Source organism: Trichomycterus rosablanca, chromosome 3 (assembly GCF_030014385.1).
Source record: "Trichomycterus rosablanca isolate fTriRos1 chromosome 3, fTriRos1.hap1, whole genome shotgun sequence".
NCBI classification, from domain to species: domain Eukaryota; kingdom Metazoa; phylum Chordata; class Actinopteri; order Siluriformes; family Trichomycteridae; genus Trichomycterus; species Trichomycterus rosablanca.
In genome coordinates this window covers 52,675,285-52,700,200 of record NC_085990.1, presented here as the reverse complement: position 1 = coordinate 52,700,200, position 24,916 = coordinate 52,675,285, and the positions used below count along the sequence as shown (strand labels likewise).

At 40.5% G+C, this 24,916-nt stretch overlaps 1 protein-coding gene across 1 annotated transcript in view; it reads right to left on the bottom strand.

Moving 5' to 3' along the window:
- The window catches only part of LOC134310604 (carboxypeptidase Q-like), a 41,065-nt gene extending 19,044 nt beyond the window's left edge, over window positions 1–22,021 (bottom strand). Inside the window, exons 1-3 of the mRNA XM_062992236.1 lie at window positions 21,583–22,021; window positions 17,169–17,376; window positions 16,877–17,084 (exon numbers count right to left, since the gene is read on the bottom strand). Of these exons, the coding sequence (XP_062848306.1) occupies window positions 16,877–17,084; window positions 17,169–17,376; window positions 21,583–22,021 (855 nt within the window). The remainder of the gene's footprint in view (window positions 1–16,876; window positions 17,085–17,168; window positions 17,377–21,582) is intronic.
- Window positions 22,022–24,916: the final 2,895 nt, after the last annotated feature.

Genomic DNA, 24,916 nt, shown 5'->3' with positions numbered 1-24,916 from the left:
GACCACTGATGAAGGTCTAGGAGATGACCGACTCAAACAGCAGCAATAGATGAGCGATCGTCTCTGACTTTACATCTACAAGGTGGACCAACTAGGTAGGAGTGTCTAATAGAGTGGACAGTGAGTGGACACGGTATTTAAAAACTCCAGCAGTGCCTTTCAGAAGCAGGGATAAGTAGTGTTCATATATTAAAACATAAAACAGACCGTGTGGTGTGTTTCAGTGCTTCTATCCATAAATACAGATAGTGTAAACATGCACTGTCAATATGAGGAAATGAAGCGTCTGCTGCTTATTTACTTCTGTCCACAAACATATTTTTATACACCTTTTTATGTGTGTATCTCGCTCTCGGACTGACCAGAACATCTGACCCACAGTGGGTGTTAAATGTACACAAATGCACAGACTGTGGACCTTGTGGATCTCGTGATGGGCTCAGTGAGTGAAAAGTCTTAATCAAGCCTCAGGGAATAAAAGCGACACATTGAAGCTGTAGTGAATATCACTGGACTTGAGTCAACCACTCTCACTCAGTGTCAGTGGTCAGTGATAACATGGTGGTTACCAACTGGAAGGTTGTGAGTTCGAATCCCTGCTTTGTACTCTCACTCTTTAAATCTCAATCTGGGCGAATGTAAAATAATTTTAAAAAAAATTTAATTTGACAGAAACTTGACTGAAAACTGTCTGATTCGAAGTGAAAGACACAGGAATTTAAAAACAGACATGTCAACACTTTAAAAACATTCAACCTCCCCCTATTTACTACTGGGTCCTGCCATTTTTGACAGCTATTACAGCCAGTGGTATCAAATAGTTTTGTACAATGAGAAGCAGAATGGAGAAAAATTGGAACAGGCCTGTCATGCTTGGTTGGGCAGCAGTGGAGTTCAGTAATTCTGTGGTCTTACGACAAATATGTGATAAAATTAGAACTAAGTTTTTTTTCACTTTCTTTATATTAAACCACCCCATTGTTTACCTTCCACACTATCTTCCTTTTGCATTTCTATTTTTATAACAACATTCATGATTTCATTATATGAATAATACGAATAATATGAACACATTCCAGTGTTTTACTGAGGACCAGAGGTACACAGACTCACACACTAACTAGCTATTATCTTCTAGATTATTATTTTTATTAGTTACAGATCTGTTCTGAGGCAATTCCTATGAAGGGACTTCCCTAGCATACAGTCCCTGTGCCGTAAGAGGATATTAAAGGATCAAAACATCTCGGCTTGTCTCTGTGGGGATAAACAAAAACATGCTAAAATGCCGAATAAACAAACAGGACTCGGGATTAATTCTGACGAGTCCACTCACAGGACGCTACACCCTTCCATGTTTGGATTTCGAAACCATGAGCTGTACAAAGACACACAGACGGCGATCATGTACTGAAGAGCTACAATCTCAGGCATACAATCCTGCAGAGGACATTAATTCTCTATATTTTATTATTATTATTATTATAGTATTGACTTTTATACTGTTATTTGAAAATGTACGTTTCTACACTTACAGAAATCCCTTGTGGCTTCTCTTTTATGACTGACTCAAATCTTTTGACTCACTCTGCAAAGCAGACTGGAGGTTATACAACAAAAACATCATTATAATGCATGTGCACTGAGCATTATACTGTTTATATAAAACTAGCAAAAAATGTTTCAATTAACTGCTAATGCGCATGTTTGAAGCACTTTGTAGTTCTACAATTACTGACTGTAGTCCATCTGTTTCTCTGCATGCTTTGTTACCCCCCTTTCACCCTGTTCTTCAATGGTCAGGACCCCCACAGGACCCCCACAGAGCAGGTATTATTTAGGTGGTGGATGATTCTCAGCACTGCAGTGACACTGACATGGTGGTGGTGTGTTAATGTGTGTTGTGCTGGTATGAGTGGATCAGACACAGCAGCGCTGCTGGAGTTTTTAAACACCGTGTCCACTCACTGTCCACTCTATTAGACACTCCAGCTAGTCGGTCCACCTTGTAGATGTAAAGTCAGAGACGATCGCTCATCTATTGCTGCTGTTTGAGTCGGTCATCTTCTAGACCTTCATCAGTGGTCACAGGACGCTGCCCACGGGGCGCTGTTGGCTGGATATTTTTGGTTGGTGGACTATTCTCAGTCCAGCAGTGACAGTGAGGTGTTTAAAAACTCCAGCAAGTACTTTAACCACTGAGCTACCCCTGCTAATTTACAGACTACACAGACTCAAATCCTTGACAACAACTCAAAAGACAAATTTCCACTATTGCAAACCAACAGGCTCATGTGAAACTGCAGGTAACTTCCAGAAATGCTTCCAGAGGTGCTGCTGAACGTACCTCTCCACCCCCCGCTGGTCATAGTGCAGCTATTCCTGGTGTCGCAAGATTTTATTATTGCTCCATGCATTATTTATACAGCAGAGTCCTGCCCCAGAGCTGAGGAAACAAATGGATGTGACAGGGCAAAGCCCACAAGACAACAAAGACGGTGCAGCGCTGAACCCAGAGCCCTGCTTTCTAAAATGAACCCAAGATCATTCTGGACAAACAGGGTACAAACAATCCAATAAAAACTGGACAAACATACAAACAATCCAATAAAAACTGGACAAACATACAAACAATCCAATAAAAACTGGACAAATATAAACAAACAATCCAAAAAAACTGGAAAAACTAACAAACAATCCAAAAAAACTGGACAAACATAAACAAACAATCCAATAAAAACTGGACAAACATGCACAAACAATCCAATAAAAACTGGACAAACATAAACAAACAATCCAACAAAAACTGGACAAACAAACAAACAATCCAAAAAAAACTGGACAAACATAAACAAACAATCCAATAAAAACTGGACAAACATGCACAAACAATCCAATAAAAACTGGACAAACATAAACAAACAATCCAATAAAAACTGGACAAACAAACAAACAATCTAATAAAAACTGGACAAATATAAACAAACCATCCAATAAAAACTGGACAAACAAACAAACAATCCAACAAAAACTGGACAAACATAAACAAACAATCCAATAAAAACTGGACAAACATAAACAAACAATCCAACAAAAACTGGACAAACATAAACAAACAATCCAATAAAAACTGGACAAACATGCACAAACAATCCAATAAAAACTGGACAAACATAAACAAACAATCCAACAAAAACTGGACAAACAAACAAACAATCCAAAAAAAACTGGACAAACATAAACAAACAATCCAATAAAAACTGGACAAACATGCACAAACAATCCAATAAAAACTGGACAAACATAAACAAACAATCCAATAAAAACTGGACAAACAAACAAACAATCTAATAAAAACTGGACAAATATAAACAAACCATCCAATAAAAACTGGACAAACAAACAAACAATCCAACAAAAACTGGACAAACATAAACAAACAATCCAATAAAAACTGGACAAACATAAACAAACAATCCAACAAAAACTGGACAAACATAAACAAACAGTCCAATAAAAACTGGACAAACATGCACAAACAATCCAATAAAAACTGGACAAACAAACAAACAATCCAATAAAAACTGGACAAACATGCACAAACAATCCAATAAAAACTGGACAAATATAAACAAACAATCCAATAAAAACTGGACAAACATGCACAAACAATCCAATAAAAACTGGACAAACATGCACAAACAATCCAATAAAAACTGGACAAACATGTTCAGACAATCCAATAAAAACTAGACAAACATGTTCAGACAATCCAATAAAAACTAGACAAACATGTTCAGACAATCCAATAAAAACTGGACAAACATGTTCAGACAATCCAATAAAAACTAGACAAACATGTTCAGACAATCCAATAAAAACTGGACAAACAATCCAATAAAAACTAGACAAACATGTTCAGACAATCCAATAAAAACTGGACAAACAATCCAATAAAAACTAGACAAACATGTTCAGACAATCCAATAAAAACTGGACAAACATAAACAAACTATCCAATAAAAACTGGACAAACATAAACAAACGATCCAATAAAAACTGGACAAACAAAGACAAACTATCCAATAAAAACTGGACAAACATAAACAAACAATCCAATAAAAACTGGACAAACATAAACAAACTATCCAATAAAAACTGGACAAACATAAATAAACTATCCAATAAAAACTGGACAAACATAAACAAACAATCCAATAAAAACTGGACAAACATAAACAAACAATCCAATAAAAACTGGACAAACATAAACAAACAATCCAATAAAAACTGGACAAACATAAATAAACTATCCAATAAAAACTGGACAAACATAAATAAACCATCCAATAAAAACTGGACAAACATAAACAAACAATCCAACAAAAACTGGACAAACATGCACAAACAATCCAATAAAAACTGGACAAGCATAAACAAACAATCCAATAAAAACTGGACAAACATGCACAAACAATCCAATAAAAACTGGACAAACCTAAACAAACTATCCAATAAAAACTGGACAAACATAAACAAACAATCCAATAAAAACTGGACAAACATAAACAAACAATCCAATAAAAACTGGACAAACATAAACAAACTATCCAATAAAAACTGGACAAACATAAACAAACAATCAAATAAAAACTGGACAAACATGCACAAACAATCCAATAAAAACTGGACAAACATGCACAAACAATCCCATAAAAACTGGACAAACATGTTCAGACAATTCAATAAAAACTAGACAAACATGTTCAGACAATCCAATAAAAACTAGACAAACATGTTCAGACAATCCAATAAAAACTGGACAAACAATCCAATAAAAACTAGACAAACATGTTCAGACAACCCAATAAAAACTGGACAAACATAAACAAACTATCCAATAAAAACTGGACAAACATGCACAAACAATCCAATAAAAACTGGACAAACATAAACAAACTATCCAATAAAAACTGGACAAGCATAAACAAACAATCCAATAAAAACTGGACAAACATAAACAAACTATCCAATAAAAACTGGACAAACATGCACAAACAATCCAATAAAAACTGGACAAACATGTTCAGACAATCCAATAAAAACTAGACAAACATGTTCAGACAATCCAATAAAAACTAGACAAACATGTTCAGACAAACCAATAAAAACTGGACAAACATGTTCAGACAATCCAATAAAAACTAGACAAACATGCACAAACAATCCAATAAAAACTGGACAAACATGTTCAGACAAACCAATAAAAATTGGACAAACATGTTCAGACAATCCAATAAAAACTGGACAAACAATCCAATAAAAACTAGACAAACATGTTCAGACAATCCAATAAAAACTGGACAAACATGTTCAGACAATCCAATAAAAACTGGACAAACATGTTCAGACAATCCAATAAAAACTAGACAAACATGTTCAGACAATCCAATAAAAACTGGACAAACATGTTCAGACAATCCAATAAAAACTAGACAAACATGTTCAGACAATCCAATAAAAACTGGACAAACATGTTCAGACAATCCAATAAAAACTGGACAAACATGTTCAGACAATCCAATACACGTATGAACCTACTCTTCAACTGAAAGGTAAAATACCCAAACTTTACCCAGATCACTCATATCTGCATAAACTTTAAGGTTAAGTCCACCTTCATGTTTAACACCTACAGAACTTATTACATATGTCTGTTAGGTCTATACAGCAATGGAAACAAAGTGAACTAATACACTTCAATACAAACAAAATATCAGTACTTCTTCTACCCAGTTTGTTTATATCTGTATCTTTTGCTCATATATCCAGTGTTTTTTAAACAGTCCTGCTGTTGATAGAACACTTGATGAATTATAGGAAGCGTTCGTTTCTAATATTGTGTTTTGTGTCCTTTAATGGTGTCGTTTTGTCTTTATTAAACAGCATCTTGTGAGAAATAATAAAAAATGTGATGCTGGTGGAAATGTATTTCCTAATTTATTGTTAATTTTCATTACAATGTCAGAACTGTCAAATAAATGTACCGTACAATTATTATAAATGATTATACCCTGTTAGCAAAAGTAAATAAAGCCAGACAAAAAAGTACTCATGCAAGGCTTTTGCATTTTTAGAGCATTTAAAAGAAACTAGAATACATTTTATACATCGTTAATAATCAGTGCTTAGATGTGCCTAGATGCAGCTATGTGCATGGGTCAAATTACAGGGTGGATTGGGGAGTGGGGGTCTGACCCTCCTAATTAATACTCGGACCCCCAAAAGGAGGTAAAAAAAACAGCTCAAAAAGGTTGTTTGTTATCTAAACTATAACTTCAGGCTAAGCTCAGAAACTAGCTGATGTTAGCATTAATAAGTATGAATTAAGATGAATGAATAATGAAAACGTAATCAATAATGCGAGTGAAGCAAGCAGACCCCAAAGTGACTATGGGTACAAGCCTTCAATTACTCCTAATTACTAATACTATTCAGGCACGCCCTGCTTGTTTGTTTGTTTATTTATTAGGATTTGAACGTCATGTTTTACACTTTGGTTACATTCATGACAGGAACGGTAGCTACTCATTACACAAGATTCATCAGTTCACAAGTTTTTATCAAACACACTCTCACTTGCACGTTTTTAGGACTGTGGGAGGAAACCGGAGCTCCTGGAGGAAATCCACGCAGACACGGGGAGAACATGCAAACCACACAGAAAGGACCGCCCCGCCTGGGGCTCGAACCCAGGACCTTCTTTCTGTGAGGCGACAGTGCTACCCACCCAGCCACCGTGCCGCCCCATATAAAAACACTGAAATACAATAAAAACTACAATAAAAGCTGCACTTTAAATTACTTCTTTATTGTTTCTTTATGCTTCTTAATCATGGAGATGCTTGATCTTGGAGGAATTTGATTAGTGGAGGAACTTATGATCAGTAATAATGAAGAGAAGTTTAGTGCTCCTGTCTCCTTCTTTTACTACATTAAACCACGTTAAGCTTTATTTAGACTCTGGGAGAAGCTGATTCTGATTCTCACCATTTCTCAGAAGCTCGAGCTGCAACACAAGTTTAAAAGTGAAACAGGGAGGAGAATCCAGATGAACACAGATACATGTGGAGCTGTAACCCTGGATCTGATGGTTATTCCACACTAATGCAGATTCGTCTCATTTTCACACTTTGATGAGGTTTTACAGCTCAAGCCGAGAGCTGAACAAGGGTACACATTTCTCGACGAAGGGCGCCAAGTTTCAAAGATTTTCAGTTTAGGGGACGTTGAGTTTATATGAAGGTACCGCTGTATTTCTGATTTGATTTCTGTAGTGAAATCCTTCCTCACACTTTCACCTGCTGTCCTAGCTAACAACAAAAAACAATCACTTTCTGATGATTCCGTCCATATTTGTGCTGGTACTCTCCCCACCATGGTTATGTCTAATCAACTTGCTGTGTCCTCTCCAGTGGGGTTCCAGCTCTGTCACTGTGGGGGAGGAACTGATTGTGGATCTGTAATTACTGTACACAGGGCCAGTATGTCTGTCATGTATTTCCAACACCAACCCCACCAGCACAAAGAAAGAATTACAAAAGGAAAGAGTAGCACAGTGAAGCACAGGGATCATGTCAGGACAGATTATATAAAGTGATCATCGCTGATCGTGTTAGCTCTATAAAGATCCTAAAAAGCAGATCTACAAGCTGGAGATGGAAATCTTAAGAATTGACTACATGTGGCTTAGATGTAGATGAAACATAGTTCTCCAAAACACCCTACAGAACTAAAAAATACCCTACAGAACTCTATAAGGCAAACAGACAGTTTCAGTCTTCAGTTACTCACCAAATGAATTCAGTTATCTACAACTAAATGTTGGTTTATTATCTATAATGAATACAGCAATATGTTCTTCGAATAGGCGGAATGTGTTTGCTTCTTATTATGAGTGCAACTCAGATCTCATGTCTAACCTTTTAACACTACCAGGACTTTAATAACATGGGCACAAATCTAAACTGTACTTATGAACTTACTCATGACTTCAAACGCCAAATCTTTGAAACTCGACACCCCTCGAGGAGAAATTTGTACTCTTACAATAAACAGCGCTCGGCTTAAGCGGTAAAACATCATCAAAGTGTGAATCTGAGCTGAATCTGCATTAGTGTGGAATAACCATCAGATCCAGGGTTACAGCTCCACATGTATCTGTGTTTATTCTCCTCCCTGTTTCACTTTTAAACTTGTGTTACAGCTCGAGCTTCTGAGAAATGGTGAGAATCAGAATCAGCTTCTCCCAGAGTCTAAATAAAACTTAACGTGGTTTAATGTAGTAAAAGAAGGAGACAGGAGCACTAAACTTCTCTTCATTATTACTGATCATAAGTTCCTCCACTAATCACATTCCTCACTCGCTGTTTTACTACAATAAGTCACGTTAAGTTTTGTGCACCGCCGCCACACTTCATAGGAAATAACGGTTTTGTCACGTCCCATGTGAATGCGCTGGTACTGAACGGAATACGGTATTCCAAGATCAAGCATCTTCACCATTAAGAAGCGTAAGGAAACAGTAAAGAACTAAAACTAAATTAATTGTATTTCAGTGTTTTTATATTATATTTGTGTTATTTTTTGTGTATTAGTGTCAAAAACAACCTCATTATTTTACATTAGACTAAAATATCTGCAGTTCTACGGGACCATGGACACTTTAACAGGTTTTCCAAAAATCCTTATGATAAAAAATACCTTGAAATTCAGCGTCTTTAAAACTCGACGCCACTCCCAGAACCAACTGACGTCGAGTTTCATGGCACCACTGTGTTCTCCAGCATCATTTATATCTTCTCACCCTAAACTGTCAAGCCTTAAATCTGAATAATGACCTTTAGCAAAAGAACAAAGAGGACTAGACTCAGTGGACAGACAGGGTAAAAGTGCTTTATCCTCAGTACGGATGATGCATAATGGATGATGGATGCTCTCCTGGAACTGTCACTGGGTGTAACATCACAGAGGTGTGCTGCTGCATGATGACATTACATTACTAATTAGCACGGTGGCTGTTTTAGAGGATAAAGCCTCTATGTTTTGCCTCTGCAAGCGAAGTATTCTGAAAAACTTAATATAAAAAACATAAGAGGTGGTGGAAGGTCTCCAGTGTAACATATTCCTCCCCTCACCACAACTACACATCTGAAGGTTTCTATGCAGTAAAGACACACAGCAAACAGCCACTACAGATAGCTATCAAATAAACAGCCGACCTCACACTAGGAGTCATAATCAAGTACTTTGAGCATGGTGGGTGCTTCCCTGTGCTTCCTTTATTTACACCAATCAGGCATAACATAATGACCACCTTCCTAATATTGTGTTGGTCTGTCTTTTGCTGCCAAAACAGCCCTGACCCGTGGAGGCACTAGACCCCTGAAGGTGTGCTGTGGTATCTGGCACCAAGATGTCAGCAGCAGATCCTTTAACTCCTGTAAGTTGTGGCATGTCCCACAGATGCTCGATCGAATTGAGATCTGGGGAATTTGGAGGCCAAGTCAACACCTCAAACTCACTGTGCTCCTCAAACCGTTCCTGAAGCATTTTATCTTTGTGTCAGGGCGCATCATCCTGCTTAAAGAGGCCACAGCCATCAGGGAACAATCTCCATGAAAGGGTGAACATGGTCTGCAACAATGCTTAGGTAGGAGCTACGTGTCAGAGTAACATCCACATGGATGGCAGGACCCAAGGTTTCCCAGCAGAACGTCGCCCAAAGCATCACACTGCCTCCGCTGGCTTGCCTTCTTCCCATAATGCATCCTGGTGCCGTGTGTTCCCCAGGTAACCGACGCACACGCACCCGGCCATCCACATGATGTAAAAGAAAACCTGATTCATCAGACCAGGCCACCTTCTTCCAGTGCTCCGTGGTCCAGTTCCGATGCTCACGTGCCCATTGTTGGTGCTTTCGGCGGTGGACAGGGGTCAGCATGGGCACCCTGACTGGTCTGCGGCTATGCAGCTCCATACTCAACAAACTGTGATGCTCTGTGTATTCTGACACCTTTCTATCAGAACCAGCATGAACTTCTTCAGCAGTTTGAGCTACAGTAGCTCGTCTGTTGGATCGCTCCCCACGAGTATCAATGAGCCTTGGCCCCCCATGACCCTGTAACCGGTTTACCACTGTTCCTTCCTTGGACCACTTTTGATAGATACTGACCACTGCAGACCGGAAACACCCCACAAGAGCTGCAGTTTTGGAGATGCTCTGACCCAGTCGTCTAGCCATCACAATCTGGCCCTCGTCAAACGCTGGCAATAGCTTTGTTTCAGATTCTCTTTGCTATGGCATGCTTGCCAAACTGAATGACTTCACATTATTATACAAAACATTAATTTATACCAAGAATAAAAAAGTTTTGTATTTTATAGTTGGAAAATATTCATACATTGGGTGTTTTACCAACGATTTATTCAGTTCAGGGTTGCGGTTGGTACAATTCACTGGGAGGGAGGCAGGAAACACTGGACGGTCGCCAGTTCATCACAGGTCAAACACACATACACACACGCTCATACCTAGGAGCAATTTAAGTACAGCGGTACCTTGAAACTCGACGTCACTTGGTTCTGGGACTGGCGTTGAGTTTAAAAGACGTTGAGTTTCAAGGTATTCTTTCCCATAAGGATGTTTGGGAAACCTGTTAATGCGTTCCATGGTCCCATGGACTTGCATATATTTTAGGCTCATGTAAAATAATGAGGTTGTTTTTGACACTTATACACTGAAAATAACACAAATATAATATACAAACACTGAAATAAAAGGCTGATTCTGATTCTCACAATTTCTCAGAAGCTCGAGCTGTAACACAAGTTTAAAAGTGAAACAGGGAGCAAAATCCAGATAAACACAGATGCTGCTATAAAAACCCTACGCTGCTAACCAACACTTGTCTCTAGTCTTGTCTCCCTTATTTATTTAGACCTTTTGTATGTATTGTACTGTTGTCTATTTGCACTGTGTACTGTACTGTCTTGCACTTTTTGTTCTGTGTTGCACCCTGGTCCTGGTCCAGGTCCTGGAGGAACGCTGTTTCGTTTCAGTAGGTGTGTTCGAAAACCTAGTGAGCTGCCTTGCTGTCTTACATAGGCAGCTATCTAAGTAGAGAGGATTCTAATAAGTCAATGACTTATAAGTCAGGTTATTCAAACACGCTACTTAGACAGCGATAACATCGGGTTTCGCTTAATAAGCTAACACAGTTAGCATCATGCCATTCGAACCAATGGGATGAGGTGGCACAGCGCGCTAGCATGTCAACTAACATCTCCTTCCGTGTACCGAAAACGGTTAAATTCACTGACAAGCAAACAAAAACACTTGTGCAAGTTTATACAAGTTAAAATAATAATTTATTTATGTTTGAAAATATCTCACCGCACCGTCCACCATGTTTTTTTTTTTTCTGTGAGAGAAGAGCTGCCGCACTGAATGCTGGGATTGCCTTGATCACTAAGCACGCTTCCGATGCTCACTCTTTCCGAGTCAAAATAACAGCTTAAGCTTAAGCTTATTAAGTCATCTAGGATTTCGAACAGCCTCCTTCTCGGGAGATGCTGTCTATGTAGAGAGCTCACTAGCTTTTCAAATACACCCAACATGTACTTGTATAGAGCTGAAATGACAATAAAGCCTCTCTTGACTTGACTCTCTTGAGATACACTGGATCTGATGCTTATTCCACACTAATGCAGATTCGTCTCATATTCACACTTTGGTATGTTGATCAAGCCGAGCGCTGAACGAAGCGGCTGTTCATTGTTAATTTGAAATTAAATAAAAAATTTTTTTTTTTAATTTTCTATCCCCCCCCCCCCAATTTTTCTCCCCAGTCTAGTCGTGTCCAATTCCCCTGATTGCTCCTCTATACTGATTCAACCCTTCACCGCTGACTGAGGACGCCTCTCAACTGACATACGCCCCCTCCGACACGTACAGTCAGTACAGACTGCATTTTTCACGAGTCGAGTTCATACACTGACGAGCACTGTGTACGGAGGGCCACACCCCCATCAGCATTATTCCTCAGCCCTGTGCAGGCGCCATCAGTCAGCCAGCAGGGGCCGCAGTTGTTCATGCAGCCGCCCAGCCCAGTCGGAAAGGCAGAGCTGAGATTCGATATGATGTATTCGAAACCCCAACTCTGGAAACCCCAACTCTAAGGGAAACATTGAGTTTAAGGGTACAAATTTCTTAATGAAGGGTGTCGAGTTTCAAACATTTTGAGTTTAGGGGACGTTGAGTTACAAGGTACCGCTGTATATCCAATTGGACTTTACTATAAAATTATTTGGAAACTGAGGATACAAACTGCTGCTGAATTTCAACAATTTTTTCTTCATACGAGTTGTCTTTGTCTGATTCTTCTCTTCATAAAGCACCGAACATTTGAACAGCTTACAAAGAACAGCTACTAAACCTCGTCTTTATCCTCACACGTTCCCGATTCAGCTGCATATTTTGGAAATATTTTAAACCGTGTAAGCTGAATACAAAACACAACTTGTTCCAACTTTTAGAACAATGGGGTTTGCACAGACATAAGCGATTTAAACGAGCCAATCCACATATTGGAATCCGGAGACTAGAAAAAAAGTTATATTGAAAGTGAAGCATTAGGATTCACAGAAAAGCAGAAAAGAAGTCAATAATGCAGAAGTGATACTTTTACACCAGTTTTTTTAGAACTTGTAATGTTGTTTTACTTGGAACTTTAACCACAGGAGACGCAAGCAATGATTTCCTGACAAATTACTGAGAGATTTATTGTTTATACAAAACATTTGTATTGTGGATGTAAAATTTCCTCTCATTAAACAGTAAAAGACTTGACATTTAATTATTAATTCTTTCAGGTGGCGTGACGGTAAAAACACACGCTGGAATCAGAGCTGGGATCTCGAATACATCGTATCGAGTCTCGGCTCTGCCTGCCGCCTGGGCTGAGCAGCCACATGAACAATAGGGGTGGGATATTAAAACCGGATAGGGTCTCTCTCTCATAACTGATGCAGCTACAACCTCTGCTGGCTGATTGATGGCACCGGCACAGACTCGGGGAAAAGAGTGCTGTCAGGGTGTGTCTCTCCGTACACAGCGCTGATCCGCATTGCTGCTGCCCACGTGTCGGAGGGGGCGTGGGTTAGCTTCATTCTCCTCAATCAGAGAGGGGATCGGCATTGGTGGAGAGGAAGCATGACGTAATCGGGCAAATGGACTCGCTAAAATCCATAAACAAAAAAATCTATATTTTTGCTAATTAAAACCAGTTAAGAGGAACTGCGTTCTAACATTCACATCCTTCTCATGTTCCTTACTCATGAAACTTAATGAAGAATTGTTGTTGTTGTGATCAAGGACGTTGGGTTGCCGTCATTCTGCCTCCCTTGTCCGATCACTCAGGTTTGATGACGGTGGGGAGATGGGCGCTGATGTCCTGTGAAAGCCTTCATGACCTTGTTACCTGCTCGCTCTCCCTTTTAATTATGCTGTAATAATTAGGGCTGCCGGAGTCTGTAAAACTGATATTTTACTCTTAATGATTTCACATTTTAACTACATTTTCTGTTGTTTTACCCCAAGGTGGTTCTGGGTTCTGATGGAAACCTGTTTACCCTCTCGAGGTTAAGGAATGAAGTCGAGACTGCCGTGCCAACGATGCTGCTCCTGCCAGATGTGAAGGAAACCTGGCGTGTTTGCACCAAGAATGTCAAGAACTCACTGCAGACTTTATCTCAGACTGGACTGAATAATAATTCCAATTTTATTTCTAGTTGTAACTTTTAGTTCCTTTTATTGTGTAAATCCTATTTATTCAAATGATCCTCCAGGACACCCAAGGAGGACGGAGGTCCCTGCTGAGTCTGGTTCCTCTCAAGGTTTCTTACTGCATTTTTAAGGGAGTTTTTACTTGCCACTGTCGCCCTCGGCTTGCTCAAAAGGGGTTTTGGTCTGTTGGTCCTGGATTCTGTAAAGTTGCTTTGAGACAATGTCTATTGTAAGAAGCGCTATATAAATAAAGTTGACTTGTCATTGAAGCACAACCTAACACTGCACTTAACACATGCAGTGATTGTACAGTGTGCACACCGGCCTCTTTCGTCCACCTTTATTAGCCAATGTCCCACGTTCCATCCATTTGGATATCAATGAGGGGGGCTTGGAGATACAAAAGTTTAGAGAATGGGCTGCTGGGAAATGTTGTTTATGCCATTTTTAGGCATAAATAGTTCATCATTTAATGGCATCTTCCGGGGTTAATAGGGGTGGGCATGCCATGCTTTCTCCAGACGTGTAATCTCATGACAGATTGTATCTAATCCCTCAAGACTATGATCACACGAACAACCTACGACCTTGTTCATTTTAGTAATAAACAAACAAAGCAACAGACAACCATTGTGCCCAGTTATTGCATATCAAACGATGGATTAATATTTAAGTCTGTCCTGTCATGTGTCTTATGATTCATTTCTGTTATTCTGTTTGTGGAACGTTAAAAGCAGAACTGGATCTGATTTGTTTATATTAGACTCCTGACGTAAACTCCACCATTTAGTCTCATGACATGATTTAGAGAAGAGGACAGGCAGGAAACAAGCACTCAGTATTAACAAAGTTACCGCTAATGCTTTAAAGTTCAGGGAATTAAGCTTAATACTGCAGTACACTGATGCACGTGGGGAGCGAAGGCTGGCCCGTGTGGTCTGATCCAACAGACGAGCTACTGTAGCTCAAACTGCTGAAGAAGTTCATGCTGGTTCTGATAGAAAGGTGTCAGAATACACAGAGCAGCACAGTTTGTTGCGTTTGGGGCTGCATTGCCGCAGACCAGTCAGGGTGCCCAGGCTGACCCCTGTCCACCGCCGAAAGCGCCAACAATGGGCACGTGAGCATCAGAACTGGACCACGGAGCAATGGAAGAAGGTGGCCTGGTCTGATGAATCAGGTTTTCTTTTACATCACGTGGACGGCCGGGTGCGTGTGAGTCTCTTACCTAGGAAACACATGGCACCAGGATGCTCTATGGGAAACTCCACTTACCATATAGAAGCACTTTGTAGTCCTACAGTTACTGACTGTAGTCCATCTGTTTCTCTACATGCTTTGTTAGCCCCCTTTCACCCTGTTCTTCAATGGTCAGGACCCCCACAGGACCACAGAGCAGGTATTATTTAGGTGGTGGATGATTCTCAGCACTGCAGTGACACTGACATGGTGGTGGTGTGTTAGTGTGTGTTGTGCTGGTATGAGTGGATCAGACACAGCAGCGCTGCTGGAGTTTTTAAACACCTCACTGTCACTGCTGGACTGAGAATCGTCCACCAACCAAAAACATCCAGCCAACAGCGCCCCGTGGGCAGCGTCCTGTGACCACTGATGAAGGTCTAGAAGATGACCGACTCAAACAGCAGCTATAGATGAGCGATCGTCTCTGACTTCACATCTATAAACTAGGTAGAAGTGTGTAATAGGATGGACAGTGAGTGGACACAGCATTTAAAAACTCCAGCAGCACTGCTGTGTCTGATCCACTCATACCAGACTACACACACTAACACACCACCACCATGTCAATGTCACTGCAGTGCTGAGAAAGATCCACCACCTAAATAATACCTGCTCTGTGGTGGTCCTGTGGGGGTCCTGACCATTGAAGAACAGCATGAAAGGGGGTAACAATGCATGCAGAGAAACAGATGGACTACAGTCAGTAATTGTAGAACTACAAAGTGCTTCTATATGGTAAGTGGAGCTGATAAAATGGACAGTGAGTGTAGAAACAAGGAGGTGGTTTTAATGTTATGGCTGATCAGTGTATAAATAAAACCATCCTAGATTTTACACTATATTATTGGTCAGAATGGTGAAAAGCGACACATCACACATCTTTAACACTTATCGTTATCTGTAGGGCTCTACTAAATTCACAGATTTTATGTATTTTTAAAGAAAAGAGCCACATGTCACGTCAGTCATTAAATGACACTCATAAACTGAATGATAGAATAAATAGAAGCTACGATACACAGCACAGCTTCCTTAATAGTTAAATGTGAACCTAGAACATCCAGCGACGGTTCGATGCTTCATGTTCTGTCTCAAATACCAAAATACTCGTCCATGTTTTAACCCCACACAGAATTGGTTGTGAGTTTTCCAAACTCAGTTACCCGAGTTGCGTTTTAGCTGCTTATACTTCGACATTTTGACGTTTTGACTAAGCGATTGCTAACTGAATTGCCGTAGGATTGCTAGGACGCCTCATAGTGCAGATTAATCTGTAAACGTGAGGCACTTGAACGCAGCACAAATGAATAACATTACACTGGAAAAGCCTCATTTCACGGTCTGTAAAGCGATTTTCACGGCTGTGAATTAGGTAGGGACTTCATTATAGCCGTAATATTCCATTTCACTGCATGAGAATCAGCTCTCTGACTAGAACCTCAACTGGTATGTTATTAATTGGAAGCTATAAATGAGTGGGAACTGAACCCTGACAGTGAGCTGTCAAAAAAATCAGTGCATTATGGACAAGCCAAAGCTGTACTACAATATTTCTACTTACTCGTGAGCAGAATTAATGTTATCACTCATCTAGACTTAGTATTTAAAATGCTAAAATAATAATCATCATTTCGAGTAACACATTAGCAATTTTATAAAAGCAGTCTTGCTTATACTTTATAATTGTCTCCCTAAAAATGGTGTCATCATCACACACATGTAATAATGCTCACTAGATTGTAAGGCGAACAATATACTGTAGACCAGCTCTCTTAGATGGAGACGTACCTGCTCTGGGTGTTTACTCCCCGTTATCTCGGCCACCGTGTTAAAGGACCCTACATCCGGCAGGGTTTGAGCTCCCATTGTTAGTCGCACCACAATCCGTGTGCCTCTGTGAGCCATCCTGGCCATCATCTCAGCATCCTCTAATGTTATACAGGCTGTGGGGATCTGAGGTACGCCAGGCTGGTACCACTGCCAGCCAGTGTGGGGGCTATAATAAAAAAATACATCATATATAAAAAGGCTGTAGTGAAGACATAAAAAGATGCTATTGACTTAGGTGACTGGTACAGACCTGTTAATGGAAAACGGCGTGATGGAGCGGATGAGTGAAGCCACCGCTCCGAATTTCGCTGCCTCTGAAGCTCCTAAGGCACGGTACACCACTGTCTCACCATAGCTCACGAAGGGTTGATTATACACCACGATTTTCCCTTTCGCCTCTTTTCCTCTTCGTTTTAGCTCATCGAAAGACTCCACCACCAACACTTCAGCTTCAATACCTGTCAGAGGAAAGACACACCATGTCAAACTAACAAAATATTAAATAACATCAGGCAATGTGGGTACCTTCCAAAAATGCCTTGACCTCTTAGACAGTGGTCGCCACCCACCAGGCCACAGACCGGTCATTTATTACCGGGTCCCCACTGGCCTGTGAAATGATATCTTAGATGAAACACCGGTCTGTGGTGCAAAAAAGGTTGGGGACCGCTGCTCTAGGAGAACTGGTAACGTTGGTTATGTTGGGTGTTTAGGTCTAGCATCTCTCGAGTTTGAGTTTTAGTTGTGCCACCAGACTGGCTGGACACAACAGACACAATTAGACACGTCTACAAGAGGAGGGCTGGATGGGGATGGACCATCTTGCCAATGGAACAACAGCTATGACTGTATGGTCAAGGCTTCAGCACAAGTCATGGAAGAATATAGAGCAGCATGATCCAACAAACATGTTAAAATCCGCTGCTGTGTATGAAAACCCCATGCAAAACCCTTATGTCTTCCTACCAACATTAATATTTCAGCACACCCATGACGCCTAGTTAATAACTGAGATACGTACATGGTATACAGCATTCTTGAAATGCAAAGGGAGCATATAGATTTTTAAATAAAATAAACAGCAGGAAATAGCAGTCAGCAGTACAGTCATGACATTCGTCTTGTTCATCTGTTGAATAATTCATGCCAACAGGTGTATTATAGCAGACCTGGGATTTCAGGAATAACTGCAAGTGTTCTTTATGTGACTGATACAGTGCCTTGCAAAAGTATTCGGCCCCCTTGAACTTTTCAACCTTTTGCCACATTTCAGGCTTCAAACATAACGATATGAAATTGTAATTTTTTGTGAAGAATCAACAACAAGTGCGACACAATCGTGAAGTGGAACGAAATTTATTGGATATTTTAAACTTTTTTTAGAAATAAAAAACTGAAAAGTGGGGCGTGCAATATTATTCGGCCCCCTTGCGTTAATACTTTGTAGCGCCACCTTTTGCTGCAATTACAGCTGCAAGTCGCTTGGGGTATGTCTCTATCAGTTTTGCACATTGAGAGACAGAAATTTTTGCCCATTCTTCCTTGCAAAACAGCTCGAGCTCAGTGAGGTTGGATGGAGAGCGTTTGTGAACAGCAGTTTTCAGCTCTTTCCACAGATTCTCGATGGGATTCAGGTCTGGACTTTGACTTGGCCATTCTAACACCTGGATACGTTTATTTGTGAACCATTCCATTGTAGATTTTGCTTTATGTTTTGGATCATTGTCTTGTTGGAAGATAAATCTCCGTCCCAGTCTCAGGTCTTTTGCAGACTGCAACAGGTTTTCTTCCAGAATGGTCCTGTATTTGGCTGCATCCATCTTCCCATCAATTTTAACCATCTTCCCTGTCCCTGCTGAAGAAAAGCAGGCCCAAACCATGATACTGCCACCACCATGTTTGACAGTGGGGATGGTGTGTTCAGGGTGATGAGCTGTGTTGCTTTTACGCCAAACATAACGTTTTGCATTGTGGCCAAAAAGTTCGATTTTGGTTTCATCTGACCAGAGCACCTTCTTCCACATGTTTGGTGTGTCTCCCAGGTGACTTTTTATGGATATCTTTGAGAAATGGCTTTCTTCTTGCCACTCTTCCATAAAGGCCAGATTTGTGCAGTGTACGACTGATTGTGTCCTATGGACAGATTCTCCCACCTCAGCTGTAGATCTCTGCAGTTCATTCAGAGTGATCATGGGCCTCTTGGCTGCATCTCTGATCAGTCTTCTCCTTGTTTGAGCTGAAAGTTTAGAGGGACGGCCGGGTCTTGGTAGATTTGCAGTGGTCTGATACTCCTTCCATTTCAATATGATCGCTTGCACAGGGCTCCTTGAGATGTTTAAAGCTTGGGAAATCTTTTTGTATCCAAATCCGGCTTTAAACTTCTCCACAACAGTATCTCGGACCTGCCTGGTGTGTTCCTTGGTCTTCATGATGCTCTCTGCGCTTTAAACAGAATTCTGAGACTATCACAGAGCAGGTGCATTTATACGGAGACTTGATTACACACAGGTGGATTCTATTTATCACCATCAGTCATTTAGGTCAACATTGGATCATTCAGAGATCCTCACTGAACTTCTGGAGTGAGTTTGCTGCACTGAAAGTAAAGGGGCTGAATAATATTGCACGCCCCACTTTTTAGTTTTTTATTTCTAAAAAAAGTTTAAAATATCCAATAAATTTCGTTCCACTTCACAATTGTGTCGCACTTGTTGTTGATTCTTCACAAAAAATTACAATTTCATATCGTTATGTTTGAAGCCTGAAATGTGGCAAAAGGTTGAAAAGTTCAAGGGGGCCGAATACTTTTGCAAGGCACTGTATCAATGCATTGTGAGTTTTCTTACAGTATTAATTTGGAGGCATAGAAAACTCTATTATAAGTGGCTTTGCCTTAGAATGTGTTGGTGGTATCGATTGTGATTGACTACAATAGTTACTAATGCCAAGTTCACACTATGGTGTATGAGCAGTATGGATCGTCTGTTCTATAGTGAGTTGGAGGTTAATAAATATTTTTGCAATGCAGCGTGGGTGTTTTGTAGAGAACGATAAGATCAGAAATACTGTATAAAATGTGTGTGTGTGTGTGCTGATGTATTCTGATATAAACTATATTTTGCCCCTGTCCCACCTTTTTACACTCCTACCCTGCGTTTACCCTCACCCCCTATCTTGCGTTCTCATTGGCTGTTCGACATAGCACTCATTGCCAGTCGGGCAACTCGGATTCAGATATCTGACATGCTAGAAATCTCGCTTCGGTCACCGAGCACTCGACGATCGCTCGGATCGAGTTGTTGAGTAGTTCACACATAGCGATTGAGAGCCGAGTTTCGATCGCCGAGCAAAAGCCGAGTTGCTCCCGAGCCATCAAATCCAGTTCCGACTAGTCGTCGAGCGAAAATCAGGGCAAAAGTCATGTATTGTGAACTAGGCATAAGTTATTGGACGCTATTTCTAAGCAAATTCACGTCCTATAATCATCTGTATAAACATTTGTCTATATTCACATAGTACATACAACTGATGCGCTCTTCACCAAGGTTGTAAAGAAGTCATTTTAAAATCTGTACAGAGCATTTTTGAAGTTTGTGGTGTGAAACAATTAAACTAGCCACACTCATATGGGCACAGAGAAGTGACCATCTGTGGGCAATCAGAATCACAAGGAACGAAGAGGGCATGGCACAAATTTAAAAGACACAAAATCTTTAACACCACCAAATCAAAACTCTAAATTGCTCTATGTTTATTTCTGACCCAGCTGGTTTTGCTTATATATTATTTATTCAATCATTTATTGTCTTCTTTACCACAACTTTATTTTGGGAAGGGGCGAGGTGGGTCTGATTCACTGAGCAGAAGGTAGGAAACACCCCGGGCAGGTCGCCAGTCCATCGCAGAACAGACACACACACACACACACACACACACACACACACACACTAGAGGCATTTTTAGTAGTTCTAATTGACCTGACTTGTAGCAAGAAACCGGAGCACCCAGAGTAAAACAGAATTACCCACTGCGCTACAGTGCATATACATCGATCAGGCATAACATTATGACCACCTTCCTAATATTGTATTGGTCCCCCTTTTGCTGCCAAAACAGCCCTGTAACTGTGACGCCCTGTGTATTATGACCCCTTTCTATCAGAACCAGCGTTAAGGTCTTCAGCAGTTTGAGCTACAGTAGCTCGTCTGTTGGATCGGACCACACGGCCCAGCCTTCGCTCCTCACATGCATCAGTAAGCCTTGGTTGCCCATGACCCTGTCGCCGGTTTACCACTGTTCCTTCCTTGGACCACTTTTGATAGATACTGACCACTGCAGACCGGGACACACCCCACAAGAGCTGCAGTTTTGGAGATGCTCTGACCCAGTCGTCTAGCCATCACAGTTTGGCCCTCGTCAAACTCGCTCAGATCCATTTCTCCTGCTTCTAACATCAACTGTGAGGATAAAATGTCACTTGCTGCCTAATATATCCCCCCCACTAACAGGTGCCGTGATAAAGAGATAATCAGTGTTATTCACTTCACCTGTCAGTGCTCAGAATGTTATACCTAGTCGGTGTATATACATCAGAGATGGCGATGCCAATGACCAACTGAGCCACTAAGAAAACTCCACTGCAATAAATAAAGTAAGCTACAAACCTTCTTTGGGAGTTCCGACACTACTCCCCAGCCCGAGAATGCTGAAGGTGTGATTTCGTGGAAGAATCATCATGGTGCTCTCCTCTCCTCTGACCCAGTGAGGGATCTTCACCGGCTCCAGATGTACATTCTCCAGACCATCCTGGCTCAAAGCGTTGTACATGTACTTTATAGCCAGGTCCAGATTCTTTGACCCAGTCACCCTGTTGCCGACTGTGTCAGTGAAGTCCGCGAGTCTTTCATAAGAGCGGTTCTGAGCCTTGCCGTGTACTGCCAGGTCTATGATCTTCTGGGCAATGTCTGCATAACCTGATACTTCCGTGACTGTTTCCTCAAGCGATTTGCTTCTGTAGCTGCTGGGCTTACAGCTGTATTGCATTAAACTACTGAGCAGAATCAGGACAGTCAAAAGATCACTAAAATGTCCAGCGCCCATCATCTAAAGGAGATAAAGACAGGAAAAAAATGTTACTAAAGCATTTAAACATCAAGCATACAATTGTTTAAATAAATAAATTAAGTGATTATAGAATGTAAGTTATTAGTGTTCCATAAATGTAACGTAAGAATCCCAAACTTGTGTATTAGTACTATTATTATTCTATTATAATAATTACATGTATGCATTTAGCAGATGCTTTTATCCAAAGTAATGTGACAGTTTATTATCTAAGCAGTTGAGGGTTAAGGGCCTTGCTCAAGGGCCCAACAGTGGCCATCTGACAGTGGTAGGGCTTGAACCAGCAATCTTTCAATAACTAGTCCAGTACCCTAACCGCTAGGCTTCAACTGCCATATTATTATTAATAATTAATTGATTCCACATTAAATTAATATAAAATCCAGGCTGTAGCCTAGTTGTTAAGGTACTGGACTAGTAGTCAAAAGGTCGCTGGTTCAAACCCCACCAATGCCAGGTTGCTGCTGTTGGGCCCTTGAGCAAGGCCCTTAACCCTCAATTGCTCAGACTGTATACTGTACCTGTACTGTAAGTCGCTTTGGATAATGTAATGATTAAGGTAACTGGAACTGTTTTGGTGTAGACAGCCAGTTGTGCACTCTGTGACCAAAAGTATGTGGACACCCCTTGTAATTATTGAGTTTAGGTGTTTAGGTGCACACTGACTGCAAGAAAGTGTATCAAAATCAGTTATACATAAAAGACAAAAACAATTATATTTACATTTCAGTATTTAGCGGACGCTTTTATTCAAAGCAACGTACAGTACTGTGACAGTTTATTATCTAAACAATTGAGGGTTAAGGGCCTTGCTTAAGGGCCCAACAGTGGCCATCTGACAGTGGTGGGGCTTGAACCAGCAATCTTTCAATTACTAGTCCAGTACCCTAACCGCTAGGCTACAACTGTCCTATTATTATTAATAATTAATAAAAACAATGAATTAAAAATAATGTTATTTCTATTTCATTTTCTTTAACCACTTTATTCCACATTAAATTAATATAAAATGTAGGCCGTAGCCTAGTTGTTAAGGTACTGGGCTAGAAGTCAAAAGGTCGCTGGTTCAAACCCCACCACTGCCAGGTTGCTGCTGTTGGGCCCTTGAGCAAGGCCCTTAACCCTCAATTGCTCAGACTGTATACTGTAACTGTACTGTAAGTCGCTTTGGATAAAAGCATCTGCTAAATGCCAAAAATGTAAATGTAATAATAAAGGTAACTGGAACTGTTTTGGTGTAGACAGCCAGTTGTACACTCTGTGACCAAAAGTATGTGGACATCCCTTGTAATTATTGAGTTTAGGTGTTTAGGTGCACGTTGACTGCAAGCAAGTGTATCGAAATCAGTTATACATAAAAGACAAAAACAATTATATTTACATGTCAGCATTTAGCAGACGCTGTGGCAGTACATTGTCTGAGCAATCATGGTTAAGGGCCCAGCAGTGGCAACCTGGCTGTGGTGGGGCTTGAACCAGCAACCTTTGGATTACTAGCCCAGTACCTTAATCACTAGACTACAACATATCCTTCCAAATTGGTGGTATAAGTTTATTTCCATTCCTGTTCCAGTATGATTGTGCCCATGTGTGTAAATGTGGAGCAGGCACACTCTACAATCCTATAGAAAGAGGAGTGGGGGCTGTTATAGCTGCAAGGGGAGTGTTCTAATATACAGTACAATGTCAATGGATTTGAAAAAGGATATCCAACAAGCGTACTGCTGGTCATATAGTGTAAATAAATCCAGACAGAAACAAGTTATTTAAAAAGCTTACATTTATGTGGATTGAATACAAGAGACGCAGCATGTTTGTTTATATTTCTGCACTTAAACGTCATAAATTCGCTGTATAAACGTTAAGCAGCTTTACTTAGTGTTCTTAACTTATAGCAGTAAATAATTAGATATATATTCATACGTATATTCACAAAAAATCAATACATTGTGATTATAATTGCGAATATCGTTTTGTTTATCTCACTTATAAACAATGATCGTACAAACCTTGCCTGCAGGATCACGTGATCAGCCGCGCTTCACTTCCGCCTTCTTTCACTACACTGAGCTTTCACACAGATACACAAACATGTAGGACATAAACAATCCGGTTCTTCTCATCTCCACTCCTGATCCAGCACACCAGTTATTGTTTAACTCTCCACGAGTCTGGTCAGGTGTACGGAAATCCCGGAGACATTAGCAGTGTTCAAAATTCCTTTGCCTGCGTACCATGAGGGGGTGGACAAAATAACGGAAACAGTGCAGTCAAAGCATTTACATTTTCAGCATTTAGCAGACGCTTTCATCCAAAGCGACTTACAGTACTGTGACAGTATACAGTCTAAGCAATTGAGGGTTAAGGGCCTTGCTCAAGGGCCTTGCTCAAGGGCCTTGCTCAAGGGCCCAACAGTGGCAACCTGGCAGTGGTGAGGCTTGAACCAGCAACCTTCTGATTACTGGACCAGTATCTTAACCACTAGGCTACAACTGCCCCTAAACAAGCTCGAATTTCTACTACGGCATATTATACACTGTAATGTAATATATATGGTCATATCAAAATATTATGGTCATATAGGGTTGCCAACTTTCAGAACTGGAAATAAGGAACACCCTGGGCTGGCGGGTTGGCGGAAAGCATAGGGTGGGGGGTGGGATGGCGGGTGTTTACCTGAGCGGGGGTGTGGGGGGATAGGCGGTTAGGGTTGCACCTATAAAAAATGGGTCTTACAACGTCACAGGAACATTATCAAAATGTTTTATTTAGGCTGTTTAACATATATTATTTTCATTCTTTATAACAATAAATCAGAACCATATTTTGCAACAACATTTTTACATAATCCATCTTCACACTGACATGCAGCCC